The following is a 19,978-nucleotide window of genomic DNA, read 5'->3' on the forward strand; positions in this document are numbered from 1 at the left end:
TCAGGTGTCGATTCCTTTCAAAAGCCAGCTACTAAAATGGAAACATTAATGCTGCTGGGATGAAGTCATAACTCACATTATCTTCCATTATCATAAAACGGAACAAAAACAGGAGGCTGATGGGTTATTCTTCTTGGCTTGACCTGGTAATCAGTGCATCTGCACTGGGCATTTATTTTTAGCTGTGGGTAAGGCTTTACTTCATAGGTTGGGACAATGTTGATAATAAATCTCTCTTTAATGTGTCATCCTGTGGATTAGCAAGTTTTGTGGGTCCAGAAATAGACCTTTCATGACATCGAGTTCCCACACGTGTTGTGTTTTCTGTCACACATTTTTAAAATGATATCATTTAGAGTGAGAAGTGCGAAGAAAAATACACAAGCTCATCACAATTGAGCTCCGCCTGCTGATGAAGATCATCTAATCCAAACAAAAGTTTATCATCGCGCAATAACTACTGCTGTGTATTGTATCTGGCTGTTACTGGCTTTTATTCCAATATGTTCTCCTTATTTTCCAACAGCTAGTTAGATCTCCATGCATAGGATCAATTAAAGTTTGCAGAGAGTCAATGAGCAAAAAACTAGCAAAAGAAGCGACACAAATTTTAAAAAGTGTTTAATCAGACTGACCGCCCTAATAAAAAGATGAGACCAGAGGACAGTCACTTCATAACATATAATGGGAATGCAAAAATCAGACGACAGAGTTCAAATTCATAAAATAAAAGAACACGCACACAAAATGTGTCTGAACGAGAGCACGGTTTGTTTGCTGGTTTTGATTGTGACTTCTGAGCATGCTGGCTTCTTCCATGTAGTTTCCAGGCAACATTTTCACTGCAGGGCCCCTGAACCTGACAGAGACGCCAAGAAAAACATGAGGGAGATGAGAGATTACTATCTTTGTGTATGAAAATGGCATGGAAACTATAGGAGACGAGCAAATGTAAGCAAATGAATGAAAGGACGATGGACGTGAATACCTATTTATTTATATGTGTGGCTCTCAGCTCCACCGCGTCCAAATCCTGGAAGGAAGAAAGACAATGATTTTTAGAAAAAAGTGATTAAACATTGGTTAAATTGTTAAACATTGCAGGAATCTAAGACAGAGCAAATCCTTTCATTTGGTTTGAGAGTTTAAAGAGACGTTTAAATGTTTTACTGCATGTGCGATCAGCTGATAAGTGTGCTCTGATAGGACCATTTCTAGTCTACACAACACAGATGCAAAACATCATCCCCAATCAGGGCGCAGCTCCTGAGTCTCAGTACCAAAGGTGATTGCGTCTGTCTTTTATAGTTTTTTGATTGTGCTGTTTGAGAGGGGTCAGAGCGAGTTCAGTTATTGTGTAATCTGGATTATTCGAGCTGAATGCGCTTACCTTTAGGTCCGAACAGAGCAGCGTAGCAGGGTTTGTTACAGTAAGGCTTGCCTTCATGCTGTAAGAGGCAAACATGTGTCAAACCATCTGGAAACAGTAAAGCTGTTACTGTGCATGTCTGCATTGTGAGTGTATTTAGAAGGTGGTTTTAGTAAAGTAAAACACTTCAACGTTATGCAGATGTGATAAAACCGTGCACACAGGAGGTGAAACTACAGGATATTTTCATGTGATTTGACTATCTCACCTCTGCGTGTGAGCCTGGTGAAAGAGTCTTGCTGCACTTCTCACATCTTAGGCAGGGCCTGTGCCAGTCCTTTCCCAGTGATGTCACCTTCTCGGCTGCAAAGCACAAAAAAAATCAAATGTAATCACAGCGGACTCTAACTTATCCCCACAAACACACATAGTATCATCTGGAGAGGACACGGAAGCTTTCCACGATAACTTACTGGGCCAGTCACAATCTGAGGCGCATATGGGGTATATTAATAATAGGTATACATATTAATTCAGTGTCTGTTTAAAAGTTGGGTGTGGTACTCGAAGCCCGAAGTGTCCCTGAGAAGCGTCCCTCATAAACCCTGATATAGCCAGTTTTTAATCAGATTGTCAGGGCTGTTCTGCACAAAGATCCATCATAAGGACTGTAAACGTGGGAGGGAACCGTACTCAGCAGAGACCTATGTTTCATGTATGGAGAAGACAAGTCACATGCTAACATGTGGTCGAATTGCAGCCAAGAAACTGCTCAGGTTCAGCGAGGCAGACCTCCGAGCCATAGAGGGGTAACTGAAGACAAGATTAGCCTCTGCAGATTTTCTAAAAATTAAAAAGTGAGAAAGGACAGCGGATGCACGAAAGAATGAAACTGTCAAAATGACAGGAAATGACCTATTTAGTTCCCAAGAATAGCCCGATGTGGCACGGGGTTATGCAACAGATGGTGGATGCAGGGTGGGGTCAGCCTCTCTCTCAGGCCAACTCATTGAAAATTTTTCAGCTGAATGCGGTGGACAAAAAAGTCCGACCCTGAAACAATGACCGTGCTTAACTTCAAATAACAAACCAATGCGCTGAGCAAACAGTGGCTTGACAGTGATGTAGGAGAATATAATGATGCACATTCACGCTCCCTTGATCGCGTATAAATCTGATAGTCTCATTGTTTTGTGCGACAGCTGCAGTATTTATTTTACCTCATAATATGACGTGAAATTAGGCGAGCCAGACAGAAGAATAACGAAGTTCGCTCTCAGCTTTGAATCTGCAGCTCGTTGGAGCAGGTCCAGCATACACAAACATGCAAATCTGAATGGAGAAACGTACCATGGGAGGGGAGACTCACCCACTTTTACTTTCAAATAATTTCCCAAATTATCAAGGACAGGCTGCTATGCTAAAAAAGGAGAAATAAACAGGGAGTTTTAAGCACTTAGAGTTATGAGAACTTTTTTCTGCACGTGTTTATAAAAGTACACTTATTTAGCGAGTTAGATGAGAAAGCAGATAACAGCCCGCATTTATTTCTGTCCAGAAAAAAATAACTAGCTGCTTAGCCGAGGCTCTGGCTGATTAAAAATATCCGTTATATGTGGGTAAATTAAACACACAAGACTCAATGTTAAACTTTAAAGATGCACGCACAATCTCTACACATCCTAATCAACACACTGCCCTGCTCCCAACAGCGGTCCTGCAGCACAAAGCACGAGTGTCTGAAAAGTTTCCATCAACAGCAAAGTATTTGCTTCTTTTTTCTTTTGACTTGGACCTCCATCATTCAGGCAGGCAGCGGTAGCCTGATCGTTTCCATCTGAGAGCTTGCTGACGTTAAGATAGAAGAGCAGCAAAAGAGATGGAAAAAGATGCGAGGGGAGTGAAGTGCAATAAAGACAATCGCACATTGATGTGGAAAGGAGTGAGACGGTTGTGCAGACAATTCAAGACAACGAGAAGATTGTGAGCACACACAAAGAAGGCAAAGCTTTGTTCTAGCTTTCTTCTCCTTCGGCTGGATATAAACTTTTTCTTTTCCTACACTGGGGAAAAAAAGAGGAAAAAAAACAAGCCATGTCTGACTAGCTTGTTCTGACCAAAACAAATTGGTTTGCTTGTATTGGCCAAGAGGGAAGAGTTTATCCATGAGCAGGGAGAATGGAAAGTCACACGGACCATCCATCTGACTGACAGTCCAAAGACTCGTCTTTGTATTTTGCATTGGCCTCAGCTTCTATACATCTTCCCCAAGAGAAGATTTATCTGTTGCGCTACTGAGCAGGAGACAATGTGGTAAATGGATTAAGACACAAATAAACCTGAGCGAGCCCCCCTTTTTCCTCCCCGGATGCTGTAACTGGTCCCTGCTTTGAGAGCATTCTCACAAGATAGACGGAGGTGTATTTAAGCAGAGGAGAAACCTGTTTCCTTGGTCTAGTCATTATTCACGGAACTCATCCCTCATTAAGGAGGACAAACCACTTCCACCAGGAGCAAAGACCTCAAACTCTAAAGTAGTCTGACAGCAAGAAAGCTTCCAGAGTGCAGTGACCTGTTAAAACTGCTATTTATCTGTGTAACTATCTGATTACACTTAATTTATTATTAGTGATTGTCAAAACTTAAGTGTATTCAGTATAGATAATATTATGTATCACAGGTGTAAGCAATAATCTAATAATTCATCCTACTTCGTGCATACTTTGACTTCCTGTAAATTGCGTATTTTTGAGCAATTTAACTGCTTTTTTAACGCTAAACTCTTCCAAAAATACAAAACATGCACTATTTCTTATTTTCTAAACATTAGCAGGTTATTAATATACACCAGGAAAGCATTATATACAGGTTTACTATTTTCCCCCCCGTCTAATATGCAAGTGAAAGGCATGCGTCTCAGTCAGTCTGTCAGACTCTTGGTTTCCTGTTTCGTCCTTTGTACAAAAAAGCCACCGGTTTTTAAAAACTAGAAAATCCCGGATGCTTCTCACAGTGTTAGTACACGAGTAAAATTGTAATAGAGAACTCAGATCTTACCGAAGTAAACTTCCTTCTCGCACTTTGGGCACTTCGGCATTTTTGTTGCAGCTGTGAGTGATAGTCTGGAGAAGAGAGCAAAGTCTTGATAAAGTTTCCTGCAGCTGTCACCGGCCCACCTGTTCGCTCTGACTGACCACGCCTGCTCTAAAGTGCAGATGTTGCCGCGCTCCGTGCTGCATTTATAGCGCAGAGGAAATAGTTCGACTGTGTTTTTTTCCTGCAGTGGGAGAGGCCTCAACCACGTTGTGTTGAAGAGACGTGTACGTGCAGAGCACATGACACGAGGAACCGAAATTAAAGAATGAGCTTGCTACACATAAAGTGCATTTCTTTTTGCACTATTATAAAACACGGTTTTGCTTTGTCCCTGATTGTGAGCTGCAAATTGAGCATTTCTTCTTTTCAAGGTCACATGATGAAATCGATCAAAAGTTGCTCTGTTTTAATGTTGTATAATTAAATAAATATAATCATGTTAAATTGCTGTTATCTTCTCCTTAAACTAATGAGCGATCAGTTAATTAGAGTGTAGCATTGCATACGATGAATTATTTTAAAAACACACTGAATTATTCATCCCCAGAAAATCTTCTGTTCATATTTAAATCTTCATGTCCACTTAATCTCTCATCTCCCTCATTTTAAAACTTTAAAAACAATGATTGTGTGACTTGTAACTCCTATAAGAAAGTATCAACAAAATGTTATCCTGAGGAATCTCCCACACCTGAGCTCCTTCTCTAAAAGGAGGGTAAAAGGGGCCTCCTCATTGTCATCATCATCGATCTGTTTGACACATGGCTATTCACTGCTGGCTGGCAAGTTAATCCACATGATGAATAATCCAAGTCGAGGTGCACACACCTGTGCACGAAGAGCTTTGTGTATTCAGGAGTGCAGGTTTTCTGTAGCCATTATAAAACGTATGTATGTACTCTTTGGAATTACTCTGTGCAAATAAGTGCCAAGTAGAGTCAAACACAATGTGTTTAAGCTAACAACACAAAAAATAATTACATGCTTTAAATGTAGACAGTGATTAAACTTTGAAAAACATTAGAAAAAGGAAGCGAATGCTTGGTCACAGTGAAAAAAACAATTTCTAGACACTAAAGATCAGCTCTTATCTGCAGATCTGATGTCTGGTTCTTTTGAGGTTAGCCCCTTTCAGACTAAGCTTTGGGCTCTGACTAGGCTGCTCCAAAAGGCAGCTACTTCAGTGCCCTACTCCATCGCAAAACTTCTACCCAGCTTCAGATGCTGTCCGAAATGTCCAAAATTTATGCGCTCCGTCACGTTTTCCAAAATCATGCAATGTGCCGGATTAGAGTCTCTGCTGGACTGATTCTGGCATCTGGGCCTTAAGTTTGACACCCTGACCCATATGATACCTCAAAAAAACCTTTCCTTTGACTATGGTAAGACTCAAAGGCAGACAAATCTCCAAATTAACCAAAAACAATTATAATCAAGGGGTTAAATCTCTGTGAAAAGAACATGTAAACATAAACAGAAAATGGCTTAAAAGAATTTAATTAATTGGTGAAATTGAAACGTTTTCCACTCAAGCTGCAAGCTTATCTGAAGTAATCCAAACACACATGGATGTAAAGATAAGTAGCAATATTCACTTTTATAAAATTAATAAAGTAAAAAATGACTTTAAGTGAGTTTAAGTGATCAGTTTAACATGTTGCAAAAGGTTTGTGCACCTGCGTGCGGAGGTAGCTGCACGGCACCTGCTCTCTTGTTTTTATTGTTGGTTTTTATTCTTTTAAGAAGTCACTGTTGGCGTGAGATTGCATCACATTCATGACAATGTTAATGTCAGTTGACTCTCATGCTTGTTCTTTGCCGTAATCACCTCAGCAGAGGCCGATCACACCCAACCGAGGGCGACTTTTGACCTGATCAGAAAAGCCATTGTTGCATAACAATCCATATGTGTATGAGTGAGGACCTTAGCATGTTGCGCATACAGACACGCCTGTTGTCTGCCACAGCTGAAGGACTTCTCAAACCCTCTGAGGAGCTTATGGAAATTAGATCACTATGACAACCAAAACAAAACAAAAACAAAGCAAAAAAATCAGTTATGATGTTACCTTTAGCTATCTTTAGCGTTCACGAGGATAGCAGAGCTAATCAAGACGACAGTTTCACTAAGATCATTTGAAATTGCCCTAAACACAAGATCCAACCCATATCCCTCTAATGTTAGGTGTCAGGCATTAAATTATTTTCTTCTTCATCTGCAGGCAGCAGTGTTACTTAACAGCGGCGGGAAACATACCAAAACGAAGAGGGAGAAAAGAGAAATCCAACCTAACATGCTTCCATCAGTGCTAGCGGTGTGACTAATCAGGTCCTCGGCACTGCAAATTTCTGTGCACCGGGGGAAAATTAAACAATGCTGAAAAAAAAGAAGATCCAGTGCAGTATGGTTGAAATCTTGTTAGCTGTGGTTCACGGCGAAGGTTTAACCTGCAGGTTTGGCTAAATCGTTGGTGTGAGAAGATCACCATGTAATTTTCTTCATGGGATGGTTTCCATTAAATTAGAGATGTAAGGCTGAAGCCTAATCTTCAATGATTAATTGGTGAACTAATCTCCCTGCCACCCAGGTAGCTGCAAGGGAGCGGTGTTATGGCTCAGTGGCCTGAGATCTGCTCCAGAGTCTGCTTGGGCTTCGTCCAGCCATTGAGGTTGATGAGTTGCTGCCTTGTAATTACACCAAAAAAAGAGATTAGTTCAACTCCCTTAAATAGGCAAGATTAAGGTGAAGGTTTTATGTTCTACATCACTAATCAAGCACAGTAATAACTCAAGAACCACATGAAGACAACAGTGCACACATGCACATCAGCCGGGTTGAGCTTTGTAGGCAGATGTGAGCTTCAGTTTGCAGCTTTTTAAGAGTTAAAGCTGTTTAGGGTGGCAGAATTGTTTGGACAAACTGGTTTTAGTTGGTTTGAGGTTATACCTTTGATGGAACTCTGCTGAATCAGGAATAATGGACTCCATTTTCAGCTTGGTGTAGTCACGAAATTCAAAAGTCTTCGGAGCCAAAAAGGATTAAAAGCTGCAGATGGCCACGTGAGGCTGGCTCCAAAACTGAGCCAGTCCCCATGATAAAATGGTGAAGTGTACAGCAGGAATTAATGTGCTTACAGCCCAATACAAATACAAACAAAGCTATTTTCCCCTTTCGTGACAAAAGCAAGGGGACTGAGTTCTTTTCGTCCTTCAAATTATATCGAAATTATTTTTATGCCTAAAGTTATGGATTGTCAAGTGCCAGCTAGACCTCTAGCTTCCTGGCTCCAAGAAATATAGGATGAGAGTGTTAAACACACATGAGGTTCAACAGTGTAGCAGGTTACACATTTGACTAAGAAGTGAAGGATCCCCAGCAAATTTCTGCGAGGTTACACCAATCCTCTGGGGATTAGGTAACACTTCATAACACAACCTGTGTTTTTGCAGGTAAGAAGTCAGGTTTTTGCAAGAAACAATGAAACAAGTACACTGTAAGTACCCTAAACTTTCTGGGGCGCGGGTCGTGTTATGGAGTGACTAAGGTGCAAGTACTGCATACTTACATGTGTTTTGCAGGCAACTAGTACAGGGTACTTACAGTGCACCTGTTTCATTGTTTCTTGCAAAAAACCGACTTGTTGCCCTCAAAATGCACGTAAGTACAGGGTACTTGCGCCTTATTTGTGGGTCGTGTTATAAAGTGTTACCAGGGATTGTATCATAAAAGTAGAAGGTATGGAGGCTTGATTCTGCCGCTGAAAGATTTATTTATTTGTTTGTTTTTCTGAAACTTTTTTGCCATACATAAGTCAGAATTCTGGGTTTAGTTTAATGTTTAGTGTTGAGATAAAAGCCCCGATTTGGATTTTTAGACAGCAAAAACGAACTAAATAAAAATAATTCATTGGTGGTAAAAATCTATCAAAACAGACCTGCAGGGCTACCTGCTGTGGAAACCCCCTGCAAATAAAGGAGCAGATGAAAGAAGATTCAGAGTGACAAAAATGCCTAACATGACACTGTGAAAATGGAGCTGACAGACCAGTGGGTGTTGTCATGGTGATACAGCCTCTCTGATCGCAGCCTAGGCAAATTCTTTATATAGGTTTATATTTTATGACAGAAAAAGTCTATTCAGTATTTCTGCTGAAAATACGTCATGTTTTCCTCGAATGTAGTCACAATGCTGTTTTATATTCTGGTCACATCATTCAAACACTCTGATACGGCTCGTGACCTTTAAACCAGAGAATTCATGCGATACATGTGAGGTTCTGGCTCAAGCGCCCTGTGCACGGAGCAGCTACTGCAAGCTACTGTCAGCTAAATACTGTGTTATTCTTAGGGTGCATGACATCACTGCTTGGTGCATTTGATGCAGTAAAATCTGACATTTCAATTGCATGTGCATTAATCAGAAAATTAAGAGGAAAATTAGAGAGGCCCCTTAATTTGCAGGAAGATTAATGGCCCATGGAAAAAGTCCAAAATTACTTACAGAGCAGCAAAATGAGCCCAATAAATTTAATGTCACGGGTCTCAAAATAACCTCTGCCCTGGTTGTTTGATTTTTTTTTCTGGGTTTTGTTGAATTTATGTTAGCGCATTGTAATTATGCACAGTGATGGATCAGTTTCTGCATAAGGAGCAACACAAGTAAACTAAATCTGCTTTTAGGGAAACGCGGAGTAAAGGGAAAAAAAGAATCATGGCAAGGTGTTGGCCATCACTCCTGCAGATCTGTCAGATGGGTGCCCAGGGGATGGAGGTGGAGCAGGGGAGAAGATGAATCATGAAAGCCAAACTGTGTCAGCTGTGGCTGAGCAATGGAAGCAAGTCCTTTCTGATTTACTGTACGTGGATTCAGTACGCAAAACGTTCTGCACATACACCTATTTACATACTATTCAAAGAGACTTTAATTAGTTTTTCACCCAGCTTGTGGAGCATTTCATCAGCGTTTAACTCACTGCTTTAGTTTTGTGGGGCCCCCACATGATTGTTTAGACCCACTTTCACAGATTTCACAACTTTAATCAGCGACAAAGGTCCAAACTCTATTTTTTCCCCCCTCGCTCGCACACACACAAAGACACACTCCAGGTTTTTCCAGGGTTGCTATCAGCTCCCAGTTTTATCACATTTGCAGTGTCTCACATTAGGTCTTTATCTCTGCTCTCCTTTGATGAGCCAATTACCTCAGCTTCCACGTCAGTTTCCTGTGAACTGAAACAAACAGAAACCTTGGACTGTCTGTGCTTTGTCGAAGTTTCTGGAAGGACTAGTGCTCTCTGGTTTTATCCTCGCATCTGAACCATAACACTCGACTCACTCTTTGCTGTAGGTGAACTGTATTCCCACTCAGTACTGTAACCACACCTGTCTTACCATAACAAGAAAACTCCTCCTGTCTTGATGGCAGGAACATAACTGGATGCCAAAATGAAATACTGCAAATTTGACATAATTACTTGTAATAAGGGGATCTTTTCCCAGGGAAACTCCCTTTTGATATATGCATTACAAACTGCATGTGGTACCAGTGATGTCATACCATATAACACTGTTCTCCTTCATTTACCCTCAAATGCCCTAAAGATCATCGTCACTCAGCTTGTGTTGTCTTTTGTCTTGCATCATACTATCTCCGAGGCATTTTTTTTTCTCTTTCATCATGTCAAGCTTCACTTTTCTGGTTCGAACATGTACACCCAGTAATCTTCTTGTCGAGGTGACTTGCGGACTGATGAATCCTGATGTTGTGCCAGCAAGACGATTTTCTTATGAAGTATGCACAAACACCGCTTTCTGATTTTATCTCAATAAATTGTGCAGTTAAATCTAAGATAAGGTTGCCTCCTTACAAGTTACTGCTAATTCAGATCCCCCACCATGTCACTACAGGCAAGTCTTTGCATTGAACTTCAAATCGTCAGGGCTCTTCAAGCCAAACCCGATCAATACAGACCCTTCCAAATCCTCTGGGATAGGTCTGCCTTTTCTTACAGAGTTAAAAACTTTTTATGTATCATATATGATGGTTTGTGTTTCTAAATGCTTCTTTTCAGCCTGCTAATATGGCTCACAAGCTGTGATATAAAGTGAAAGCTGATATCAAGAGTTTGAAAAAACATTGTTGTTTTTTTTAACTTCATAATGCAGCTAAAGATGCAGTCCAGAGAGTATGAAGGCAAGAAGTAGTCCCTCCCCAGAGTTTGCCTCAGGCATTCCTTTTCCCCATCTTTGTTAGGTATACAATTAGCAATTAAACCTTGGGAACATGCTGCCAATGGAATGTTAGTAGGGGTTGGGGAGGCTTGTAAGACTTAAAATTTGCATGATCTTTTTTCACTTGTAAATCAATCTAATTGGCCTTGCACGTATTTCTGTCTGCCTCGTTGTGTCAAAATATATTAAAATTGCAAATACATTTGAGCCTGCACCCTCCAGTCCTGGAATTTACGTCATTTTCTTCCCATGGTTGCAAAGTGCCAGTTAAATATTCGGTACGCTGTGCAAGAAGTCACTGATGGCAGATAAGTTCCATAAACCATGTTTATCTTGGGCGTCTTTCAGTTGTGGTCCCTCAGTCAAAACAAATACACTCATGTGCGCGCGCACACACACACACACACACACACACAAACACATATGTATGTGTGTGCAAAGCCTGCTTTTTGAGGAATGCTACAGATCAAGCATTTGGTCCATCGTGGGAAATGTCAAGGGCGGAAAGTCCAAAACGGACATCATCAAGATGAAACATGCAGGCGATATTTGATAAAGAAGAAAAAAAAAAGGTTCCAGTAAAGACTATTCAGACTGAATGAATTTAAAACAGTCATTTCAACTCAGTGTGCTACAGTAAACCGCTGTCATTAAGGCTGGGACCGGGCACCAGTTCAACAATTTAGTAGGAAAAGAAAGGTCAAACAAATAAACACTGTGGTAAGCTGCAATTTCCTTAGCAACCGTAATTGTTTGTTAGGATGGTTGTGTTCGCTGCCATGGCAACTGTGAGTTCCTCAATAACAGGAAGTGAAGAGGCAAGTTTCTGAGCCTGCTAAAAGATCGTTTCCTTTTAAAGACATGAAAGAGAGCACAGTGTTACACAGTGTGAAAGTATCACGTACATTTGCCTTTTTTGTGTCTGAGCAAGCGCTTAAACAGACAAACAGCAACCAGCCAAAACAGTTAGTTCAATGTTTTGGCTGGTTGTGGTGAAATAAACACTGAGTGTGACCTTAGATTAGCCAGAAATTGGATCAAATACATTACAACCACTACTAACTAGCTCTACACAGCTCAAGAAGTTACAGGAGTGTTCCCTAAAAACACATTACTCAATCCTAGTGCTGCCTGTGGTCATAATTTGACAGGTTGCAACATCACTAGTGGGTGACAAAATAGTTTCAAAATAACCAGATGACACTCAGGCATTTCTACAATGCTGCAGTTACATCATAGAACAACATAAAGAAGATACAAAATATTTTACTGACTGGTGTCGAGTTAATCTTATGTTTTGTAACTTTGTAACTTTTTAGAATGTAAAAGTAACATTGTTGCGACATTGCTTATTTTTCTCATGTTTTAATGCTAGTGTTATGTAAGGTGAACTGTTTTGCAGGAGATCATCACGATGTTGCACCAGCCAAATTTTGTTCCCAAGGTTTCCTCTTTGCGAGCCAGAGAAGGAGGCACAAACAAACCTAAAACCTCAGCCTCAAAATAAACCGTCTCATCTGCGATAATTTTTTGAATTTGGTGTTCAGTTGTTGGTTAAATTAAGGGAATACAGCTAATTTATTATTAGGTTCAGATGCAAAAATACTGGAATAGGTTTAGTTCATAGAGAGTGAATTAGTCAACTCTGTTCTTCATAAGGATTGCTTAACTTTAAAAATGTAACATAGTTGAAAATAAGACCATCTACAAGGGCTTATGAGGTAAACTTTTTCCTCTCTTTTCTGACTGGCAGGTTTCCAGAACTCATTCAGTCTCAGAGTGATGTTTAAAAGCAAGTTTTATGCATTTATTACTTCTAGGCTGGACTACTGTAATTTATTGTTATCAAGTTGTTGCGAAATGTCTCTAGTTATATCCAGAAGAGATGCAGAGAGAGTACTGACAGGGAAGAGAAAGCAAAATCATAAATTCAAATTAAATTTAAAATCCTTCTCACATATGAAGTCTTTAATAATGCAGCCCCATCCAATCTTAAAGACTCTGTAGCATCATATTATCCTAAATGATCCTCCTAAAAGTAGAATTGGACGCTATGAGGCCCGTCTACCATAGAGCCAGCTCCCAGTTTGGATTCAGGAGACAGACATCCTCTCTGCTTCTAAAATTAGACTCAAAACAATCCTCTCTTCCTGTTAAAAGGGACTTCTTCCTTTCCACCATCGCCAAATGCTAACAAAAGGGGATCATCTGATTGTTGGGGTTTTCTCTCTAAGTCTCTATGGTGTACTGCCTTTTTGTCAAATGTGCTCCAGCGCTGGACTGCATGTGTAGTAGAAACGGGAAACAACAGGCAAAAATAAAGGAAAAAAAATCAAGTAGTTAAACTTGGGAACTATTAATTATACATCTATAAATAAATTCAGGATGTATGTGCCAATAAAAGAAGTAGCTTGCTGCTTAGTAACATCACAGAATATATTTTACCCAGGGAGTGTCTGTAAATCATCAACATCTGTTTTTGAAACTACAGTAGACTATAGCCTCACGGATTTCCCGAGAGTCTTAAGATTTGTTGCGCATACTTGCCTGTTCATTTTACAGTAACCTGCTTCACATGATTTGCTCACTGACCAGGAGCAAAAATATATTTCATTCTTAATTGTAAAAACCTGTTTTGAGGATTGTAAAGACCATTCACCGACACTAATAGCCTATCATATTCATCAACCAGTAAAGGGGTTACGATTAGTTTGATGACAGCAGTAACAGTTTTAAAACCTCACTTTTACAGTAACGCCTCAGATTTACTGTTCCTGGAACTCATTAGCTGTACGATCACTAGCAGGAAGGTATGTCGAATCAAATTAGGGAGCATTTTGTTCTAAAAAAGTGTAACTCCAGTTTTCCACCATTGCTTATATAAAACAGCTCAAGGTGGGATATTATTCTGAATGAAAGCACAGCAGAGGAAAGATGGAGCAGCGGTGAGAATGTGGAACAATACCACATGTTTTAAATGGGTTTCTATGGAGTTCTTGCTTTAGCAGCACTCACTCATCTCATGCCTTTATATTGTGTTTCAGTTCTCCTCACAGCCCTTCATATAATACTTAAGAGGTAGCTTGTTGGTGATAGAAATATGTAACAAGTATGCTTCTTGCCAGATGAACGAATACTTGTCAAGCCACATCTGCTGAGTGCTGGTCTGAGGACAGTTTGGTTTCTGAACTCACCGAACCGATCATCAGACATTCAAATACACTATGAATGTTGTCTACTAGTAATAAGTGCCTGAAACACTGCGTCTCCCCTCTCACATTCTTGATTTGCTGTGATTTGTAGGCGTGGCAGAAAGTTTTGAGGCTGTGCATTACTATGGCTATCTCACTCATGCAGTGCAGGCATGCACAACAGAGGTGCAAGCGGGAACGCAAATGTCCCCTGCAGATCGATCATGCACAAAAGGTCAGTGTAATGCCCTGTAATTATCTTGGGAACTCACTGTGAACAAGCGGATGCTTGCATTGCTAAATTGTAAAAAACTAGTTGTACTCATATAGTATGAGTACATCATGCGCATTTTTAGACTATAAATCACAAGCATTTGCTCATCGATACAAACTTTTATCCTGCGCACAGTAACTTATCCAAGAGCACCCTAAAATGACCCACTTTCCATCCAGAGCTCGAGCCCCTTCTGCAAGCTTTACTGTGCTATCTCCTGTTGTATGTTGCATGTGATAAAGGGCAATTTCAATTATCCCCACAATAAACGTATAAACTAAAAGGCCCGCTGTCCTATAACTAGATGATTTGGTTTATAAGATAATGCTTACATCTAGTCTGTGTTTCCATGCTGATATTTGCTTGTTACTTTTTGAACTGATGATGCCCTTAGATTGGATGCTAAATTATTATCCTGTGGGGAACCACTTTTCATTGCAAGCCATCCATTGTTGACGTACTGTACAAGTGATGGATGACCAAACCGAGTGACACAGCTATCCCCCACCCACGTGTGGTTCGAATTAAGTAATAATATCATAAATAAAGGAAGTTTGGTCTTTTTTTTCATCACTTATACAGCAGTTGCTTACTTTTAGGATTTCAGGCCAGTGGTTTCCTACTTTCCCCAGCTGATTAGAAGTGAGTGTTGGTTAAATATTTACTCTCTATTTGGCTTGGAATTGGTTTCTCCATCCATCTCAATACGCGGTCAAAACAATACAATCCCCTCTTTGTTCACTGGCCTCCGTAACCTCTACTGTCTGCAGTCTGCACATGAAGTCTCTGCCCAGAAGGCATTTCCCACTGAAAAAAGCCGAGCAGCTTCCATCTTCACTGTAGATCAAACCACTTTTCACCTCAAAATGCCAAATAACTCTTGATCATTGCTGTATAATTTAGCACCTGTTGACAGCTTCGCAGTTGTTCATAACTTCCCTTCTGGTACCACCGAAATATGTTAAGATTCCTGCTCATTAGAGCCTACGCTTAGCTGTGCTGCCAAGCCGTGCAGTTTTATATCAGCAGCTCAGGGCGTATTAAAGGTAAGAGAAGGCCAAGAGGGAGACTTTTATATCATTTGGAATATAAATGGCAAGCATTAATGCAAACACGGGGATTGTGTTTTCTTGATCGGGAATCATTTGTCAGTCTGTAGGAAGTCAGTGGATCTACTCTCACCTCATTGTAGACTTGGCAAGCAGTCAAAACATTCACAAGTCTGAAAGCATTTCCAGCTGACCAGCTCCCTTTCTTTTCTGTTTCTTGGCCTTTTTAAAGTTTACAGTAGGTGGACCCGTGGTGCATTGCATCACCGGGCTTTGACTTGGACAAAAGACAGCTCAATAATCCTGTTTTGTGCAGCACACTGCAAAAATGCCCAAATTCTGTAAAAGTGCCAAAAATGCGTTCAAGGCTAGTGAAGACTTCATTGTCTCTTGCCTCTGCCACGATGATCAAAAAACACTCCTGATTTCTATTTTGCAGCATGACTCCTTAAAGAGAGGTGAGGTGAACAACAGCAAGAGCCCAGCTAAAAACAGAACACCATCAGTAACAATGCATATGATATGTCTGTGCTTAATTTTGTGGGAAATTATTAAATATCCGCAATTAAGTAATATATCTGTCAAGTCAGTGACTTGGTCCTGCATCTTTTTCCTTTTTTGCCATTTCAGAATGAACTTTGCTACACACTTGCTGCTAGTTTGTCGAGCTGTGTTGTGCTGTGTTTTCTAGTGTGTTTTACTCATCATAGGGGTTGTTCTCCCTTCCAACAGTCAGCACAATTAGTTGAAACCTTTCTTTCTTTGTCTAGGTTTTCTTTAGCCTTCAGTTTGATCCCAGTCTTAACTATTTGCACAAATGTGAAAGTGCGTGGTTCCCTAAATCTTATTCAAGGGCAGCGAACTAACAGAGAAAGCAATCAATCATCAAAGCTTCCTCAATAAGGAGGAATAATGCCACGCAAGGTTAGCAGGTTTTGCTCAATCCAAGTCGCGCCACTCATCCACCGTTCCTAACACGGAGTTTTCTTCACACAGCTGTTTTCCTTTGATTCTTTTTAAAGCTTCACGGTTGGTTTCGGCCCAGGCTGAAAGTACTCTTAAACCCTGAACACTGTAAGCAATCATCAACCAAACTACTTTGAATGGTTTCACTTCCATCCCGTAAATGCCACTTAAATCCCACTTCAGATCAATCATGGGACTAATAATTCACAAAGCGCACTAAATTATATGTCTGTGCTTATATGTCTGTCCATCTATCTGCACTTCATGTTAAGGAGAGGCTGTCGTGACTGGTGACAAGCTATAAATTTTACACAGTCTCACTTCACGGACAATCAATAACCGAGGTTTGGATGATGAAAAAGTTAGTGCGATACTTTATTAAGCTCATAGTGCATCAGAGCTGTAATAGTACGAAGCGTATTTAGATATTTAAAAGTCTGCGAACAATAATGAAGCAACGTTAATGTATTTATGACCCAATGAACCAGCTGTGCAATCAGCGATCGCCATCATTAAGGCCATAAGTGGTACTTAAAGTAATCAAATGTCACCCTGGAGGAAAGATTAAACCTATTAAATGGTCTGTATTTGTATAGCGCTTTACTAGTCCCTAAGGACCCCAAAGCGCTTTACACATCCAGTCATCCACCCATTCACACACTGGGTCGCACTGACAGAGGCGAGGCTGCCGGACACTGGCGCCACCGGGCCCTCTGACCACCACCAGTAGGCAACACTTTCCCATGTGCCGTTTTTAGAATAGCAGTAGGCCAAAAATGACTGAATGCTGGTATTACAACCACTGTACAGTATGCTCCGTGTGACTGGAGAGTTCACCAAGCCAGTGGAAAACTAAAACAACAAGATCTCATGATATTTATACCTCTGCACCGGAAAACTAATCAGGCTTTCCTCGAGAAAGAATCCGTGAATGCCAGCGGACGTCGACTTGTAGTCAGAAAGCCATTAATCATCCAGCGCTCATGTCTTTGTCTGTGTTTCCATAAACTCTCATAAATCTGGTTCAGCAACTGTGAAATGTTATACTACGGAGAGCTGATGAGAGTTTATGTGCAACTCAGTGGAAGGTAAAGATTTGAGTGTATCAAAAACAGGCTGCAGAGCAATAATGAAAACATTGGGATTATTTTAATATGACATTTTGTTTCTTTTTGTTTCTTTTTTTTTTTTTTATCCTGAGCACAACCATCTCCAAACACAGTGATTCTGTGTAGCTGCAATCCTTAGAAATGTACTCAATGTGACAGAATTTATAGAAACGTGAAACTTGACTCTGTGTATACTGTTTGCTCTCCCTGCTGCAAGATTTATTTCCACGAGTAAGGCGGGCGGCCATCTTTGCGGTCTTCTGTTTATAACTGCTGTTGTTGTCTTCAGCCCATTGCACATGGCTGTAAATCAAGGGCGGGTCTGAACTATGTGATTTAAAGCAGAAATCCTCATATGCTCCTGGCAAATACCTTTTTCTCAGTGTGTTTGCCATTAAGGCCTCGATTTTCAGCTTTTAGGCTGACCGCACACGGAGCAGTATAGCTCACCTCCAGCGAACCGTTCCTTTCATTCGGCTCCATCGGGATAAAGATAACCCCGTTTACAAAGTTGTGCTGCGGACTTTGCAATTCCCCTGTGTGATGTGGTCCACTTTAGGAAGGGGCCTCTTTTGGGGAGAGATCTGGATGTTGCATTGAACAGAGCACCAGATAATGAGGTGTTTTTTTGAAGTGGATGTAGATGTAAATGGATTCTGAAGAAGCTTAACATGCAAATAGATTCATGATGGTTTGCATTCAGGAAAGTTTGACTGTGCGTGTGTTCATCAGCGACATTGTCGCACACATTTGAATCTGGGAACTCTCTCGCATTGCTGTTTTGTATTTTGACTGCTGTATTGGAAGGGTGGTACTACTTTGCATTGCTTGAGGGCATGACACAGAGTCAAAGGATTACTTTCTTACTGAGAGATTGTACTGTAAATGGCAGTCCCCCCCCCCTTACCCCATCAGTCACATGGGGGAACTTGCACTTGCAGATTCCTACTTGGCCCATAGCTTTGTGTAGATATCACAGATACAGTACTGTGCAAAAATCTCAACCCGTCATTTATTTATGTTTTGTTTCCAAGGAGCCAGACTTTCTATTTCACCCATTTTTAGTCCAGTCCTTGTACTTTGGAATTTCAGAGGTATTTTTTTTGTTTGTTAAGCCACTTAACACTAATCTATGAATCATTCAAGGATCATACAGGCACCAAAAACAGGTCTCACAGAGTAATGAATCCAAATAGAAAGCTTTTGATTCAAACTGTCATCAGTATGTAAGCAGGAGCTCAGTAGAGAGGTAGAACAGTGAATGTCCACAGCTACCTGTAAAACACGGTGGAATCTCTGTAATGATTTGGGACTGCATTTTAAAAGTGGAGAGCTCGTCAAAATTGTTAGAATTATGATTACAGAAAAATAACGTCAGCTTCATTTTTTTTAATGCTTGACAATAATCAAAAACACACCACCAGTGCAAAAAAACATACAATGGAACAGTGTCAGCCATGGATTGGCATCTCCAGAGTCTAGACCTCAACATTATTGAAGCAGTGTGGGATTATTTTGAGCAGCCAAGAGCCAAAGAAGAGCTTTCAATGTCCTTTAAGAAGCCTGGAGAAATATTCCTGCAAGATACTTAAAGAAATGACAAGAAGCTGGTCAAAAAGAGTTCAGGCTATGCTAAAGAATAAAGGTGGTCTTACCAAATATTTACTATCTAGCTCATTATAAATGTTCAAATCTGTTGTTCAGTTGTTCAAATTTCCATGTGTGTTTTCCTTTTCTAGGAGCTGGAAAGGTTTTATATATGATAAAGAGGAAAATAAAAAAAATGTAATCAATGCATCCAAGCTTCTGCTTTAAATCTCCAACCAGCAGTGTCATTCATGCTTAAAATCACATCTACAGTAAGCAGTGACTTAATAGCAAGCATCTCGTTGGGCTGTAGGAGAAAATCTGAGCGTGAGTTTAGAGTTTAGCTTTGAAGCAGGGCTGGTAAACATTGGACCACTTTATCGCTTCCATAATGAAAACAGAGGATTTCGAAGTTTGAGGTCTCCAAACAACAGCATTACTCAATCACTCGATGTGAAAAATGGTTTCTGGAAATGTTAATGCAGGGGTTAGGAAGCTATGGCTTAAGTTTAATTAAAAAAAATAGTGTTGTTTTTAGGAAGAAGGCTTTTAGGTTGAGGGCAGATTTATTGTCATATCAGATAATGTAGGACTTTAAACTTCGAATAGCTACAATTACTCTCAAAATAATCCTCATTTATGTGACGGGCCTTCATGCATCCTCCCAGTTAAATCACTGCAGTTCCCTTTTAAGCCAGCTTCCTTCCAATTGGCTGCCCCTCACAAGGAGAACATTTGAACAGCAGGTGGGTGTGGCTTCTGTGTGGTCAGCCAGAGCTGTGTGCCATATGACCTAGCTATCTTATTTCAGCTGGATCTGCATATTTAATTAGACAGATTATTACATTACATGATTACAACATTTGAAACTGAGCATTTAGAGCTTTATTGTCAGTACAGCAGTATATACAGTATACAGTGTACCAAAATTCATTTATAGCAAAACTGATTAGCCATGCTCAACCAAAAGACATTTTCCAAAACAAAGACTATTTTTAAGGCGAGCTGCTTTCTCGCTGCCTGGAGGGAAGAATAAAATCTGTTGGTTTTCCCTAACCAATTTCTGCTTGGGCCAAATCAAATAAAGGTTCCTTTGGTCGGGGGAT

General features: G+C 40.4%; 1 protein-coding gene across 1 annotated transcript; it reads right to left on the reverse strand.

The window, feature by feature from the left end:
• Positions 1 to 604: 604 nt before the first annotated feature.
• crip1 (cysteine-rich protein 1) lies at positions 605 to 4,599 on the reverse strand. The gene is made up of 5 exons (XM_004540206.5): positions 4,427 to 4,599; positions 1,638 to 1,732; positions 1,391 to 1,448; positions 989 to 1,033; positions 605 to 859 (listed from the first exon to the last, which is right to left on the reverse strand). The coding sequence occupies exons 1-4, from the start codon at positions 4,464 to 4,466 to the stop codon at positions 993 to 995; spliced, it is 234 nt and encodes a 77-aa protein (XP_004540263.1). The 5' UTR covers positions 4,467 to 4,599; the 3' UTR covers positions 605 to 859; positions 989 to 992.
• Between the last annotated feature and the right edge of the window lie 15,379 nt (positions 4,600 to 19,978).

The sequence above is a fragment of the Maylandia zebra genome, linkage group LG19 (genome assembly GCF_041146795.1).
Source record: "Maylandia zebra isolate NMK-2024a linkage group LG19, Mzebra_GT3a, whole genome shotgun sequence".
Lineage (NCBI taxonomy): Eukaryota > Metazoa > Chordata > Actinopteri > Cichliformes > Cichlidae > Maylandia > Maylandia zebra.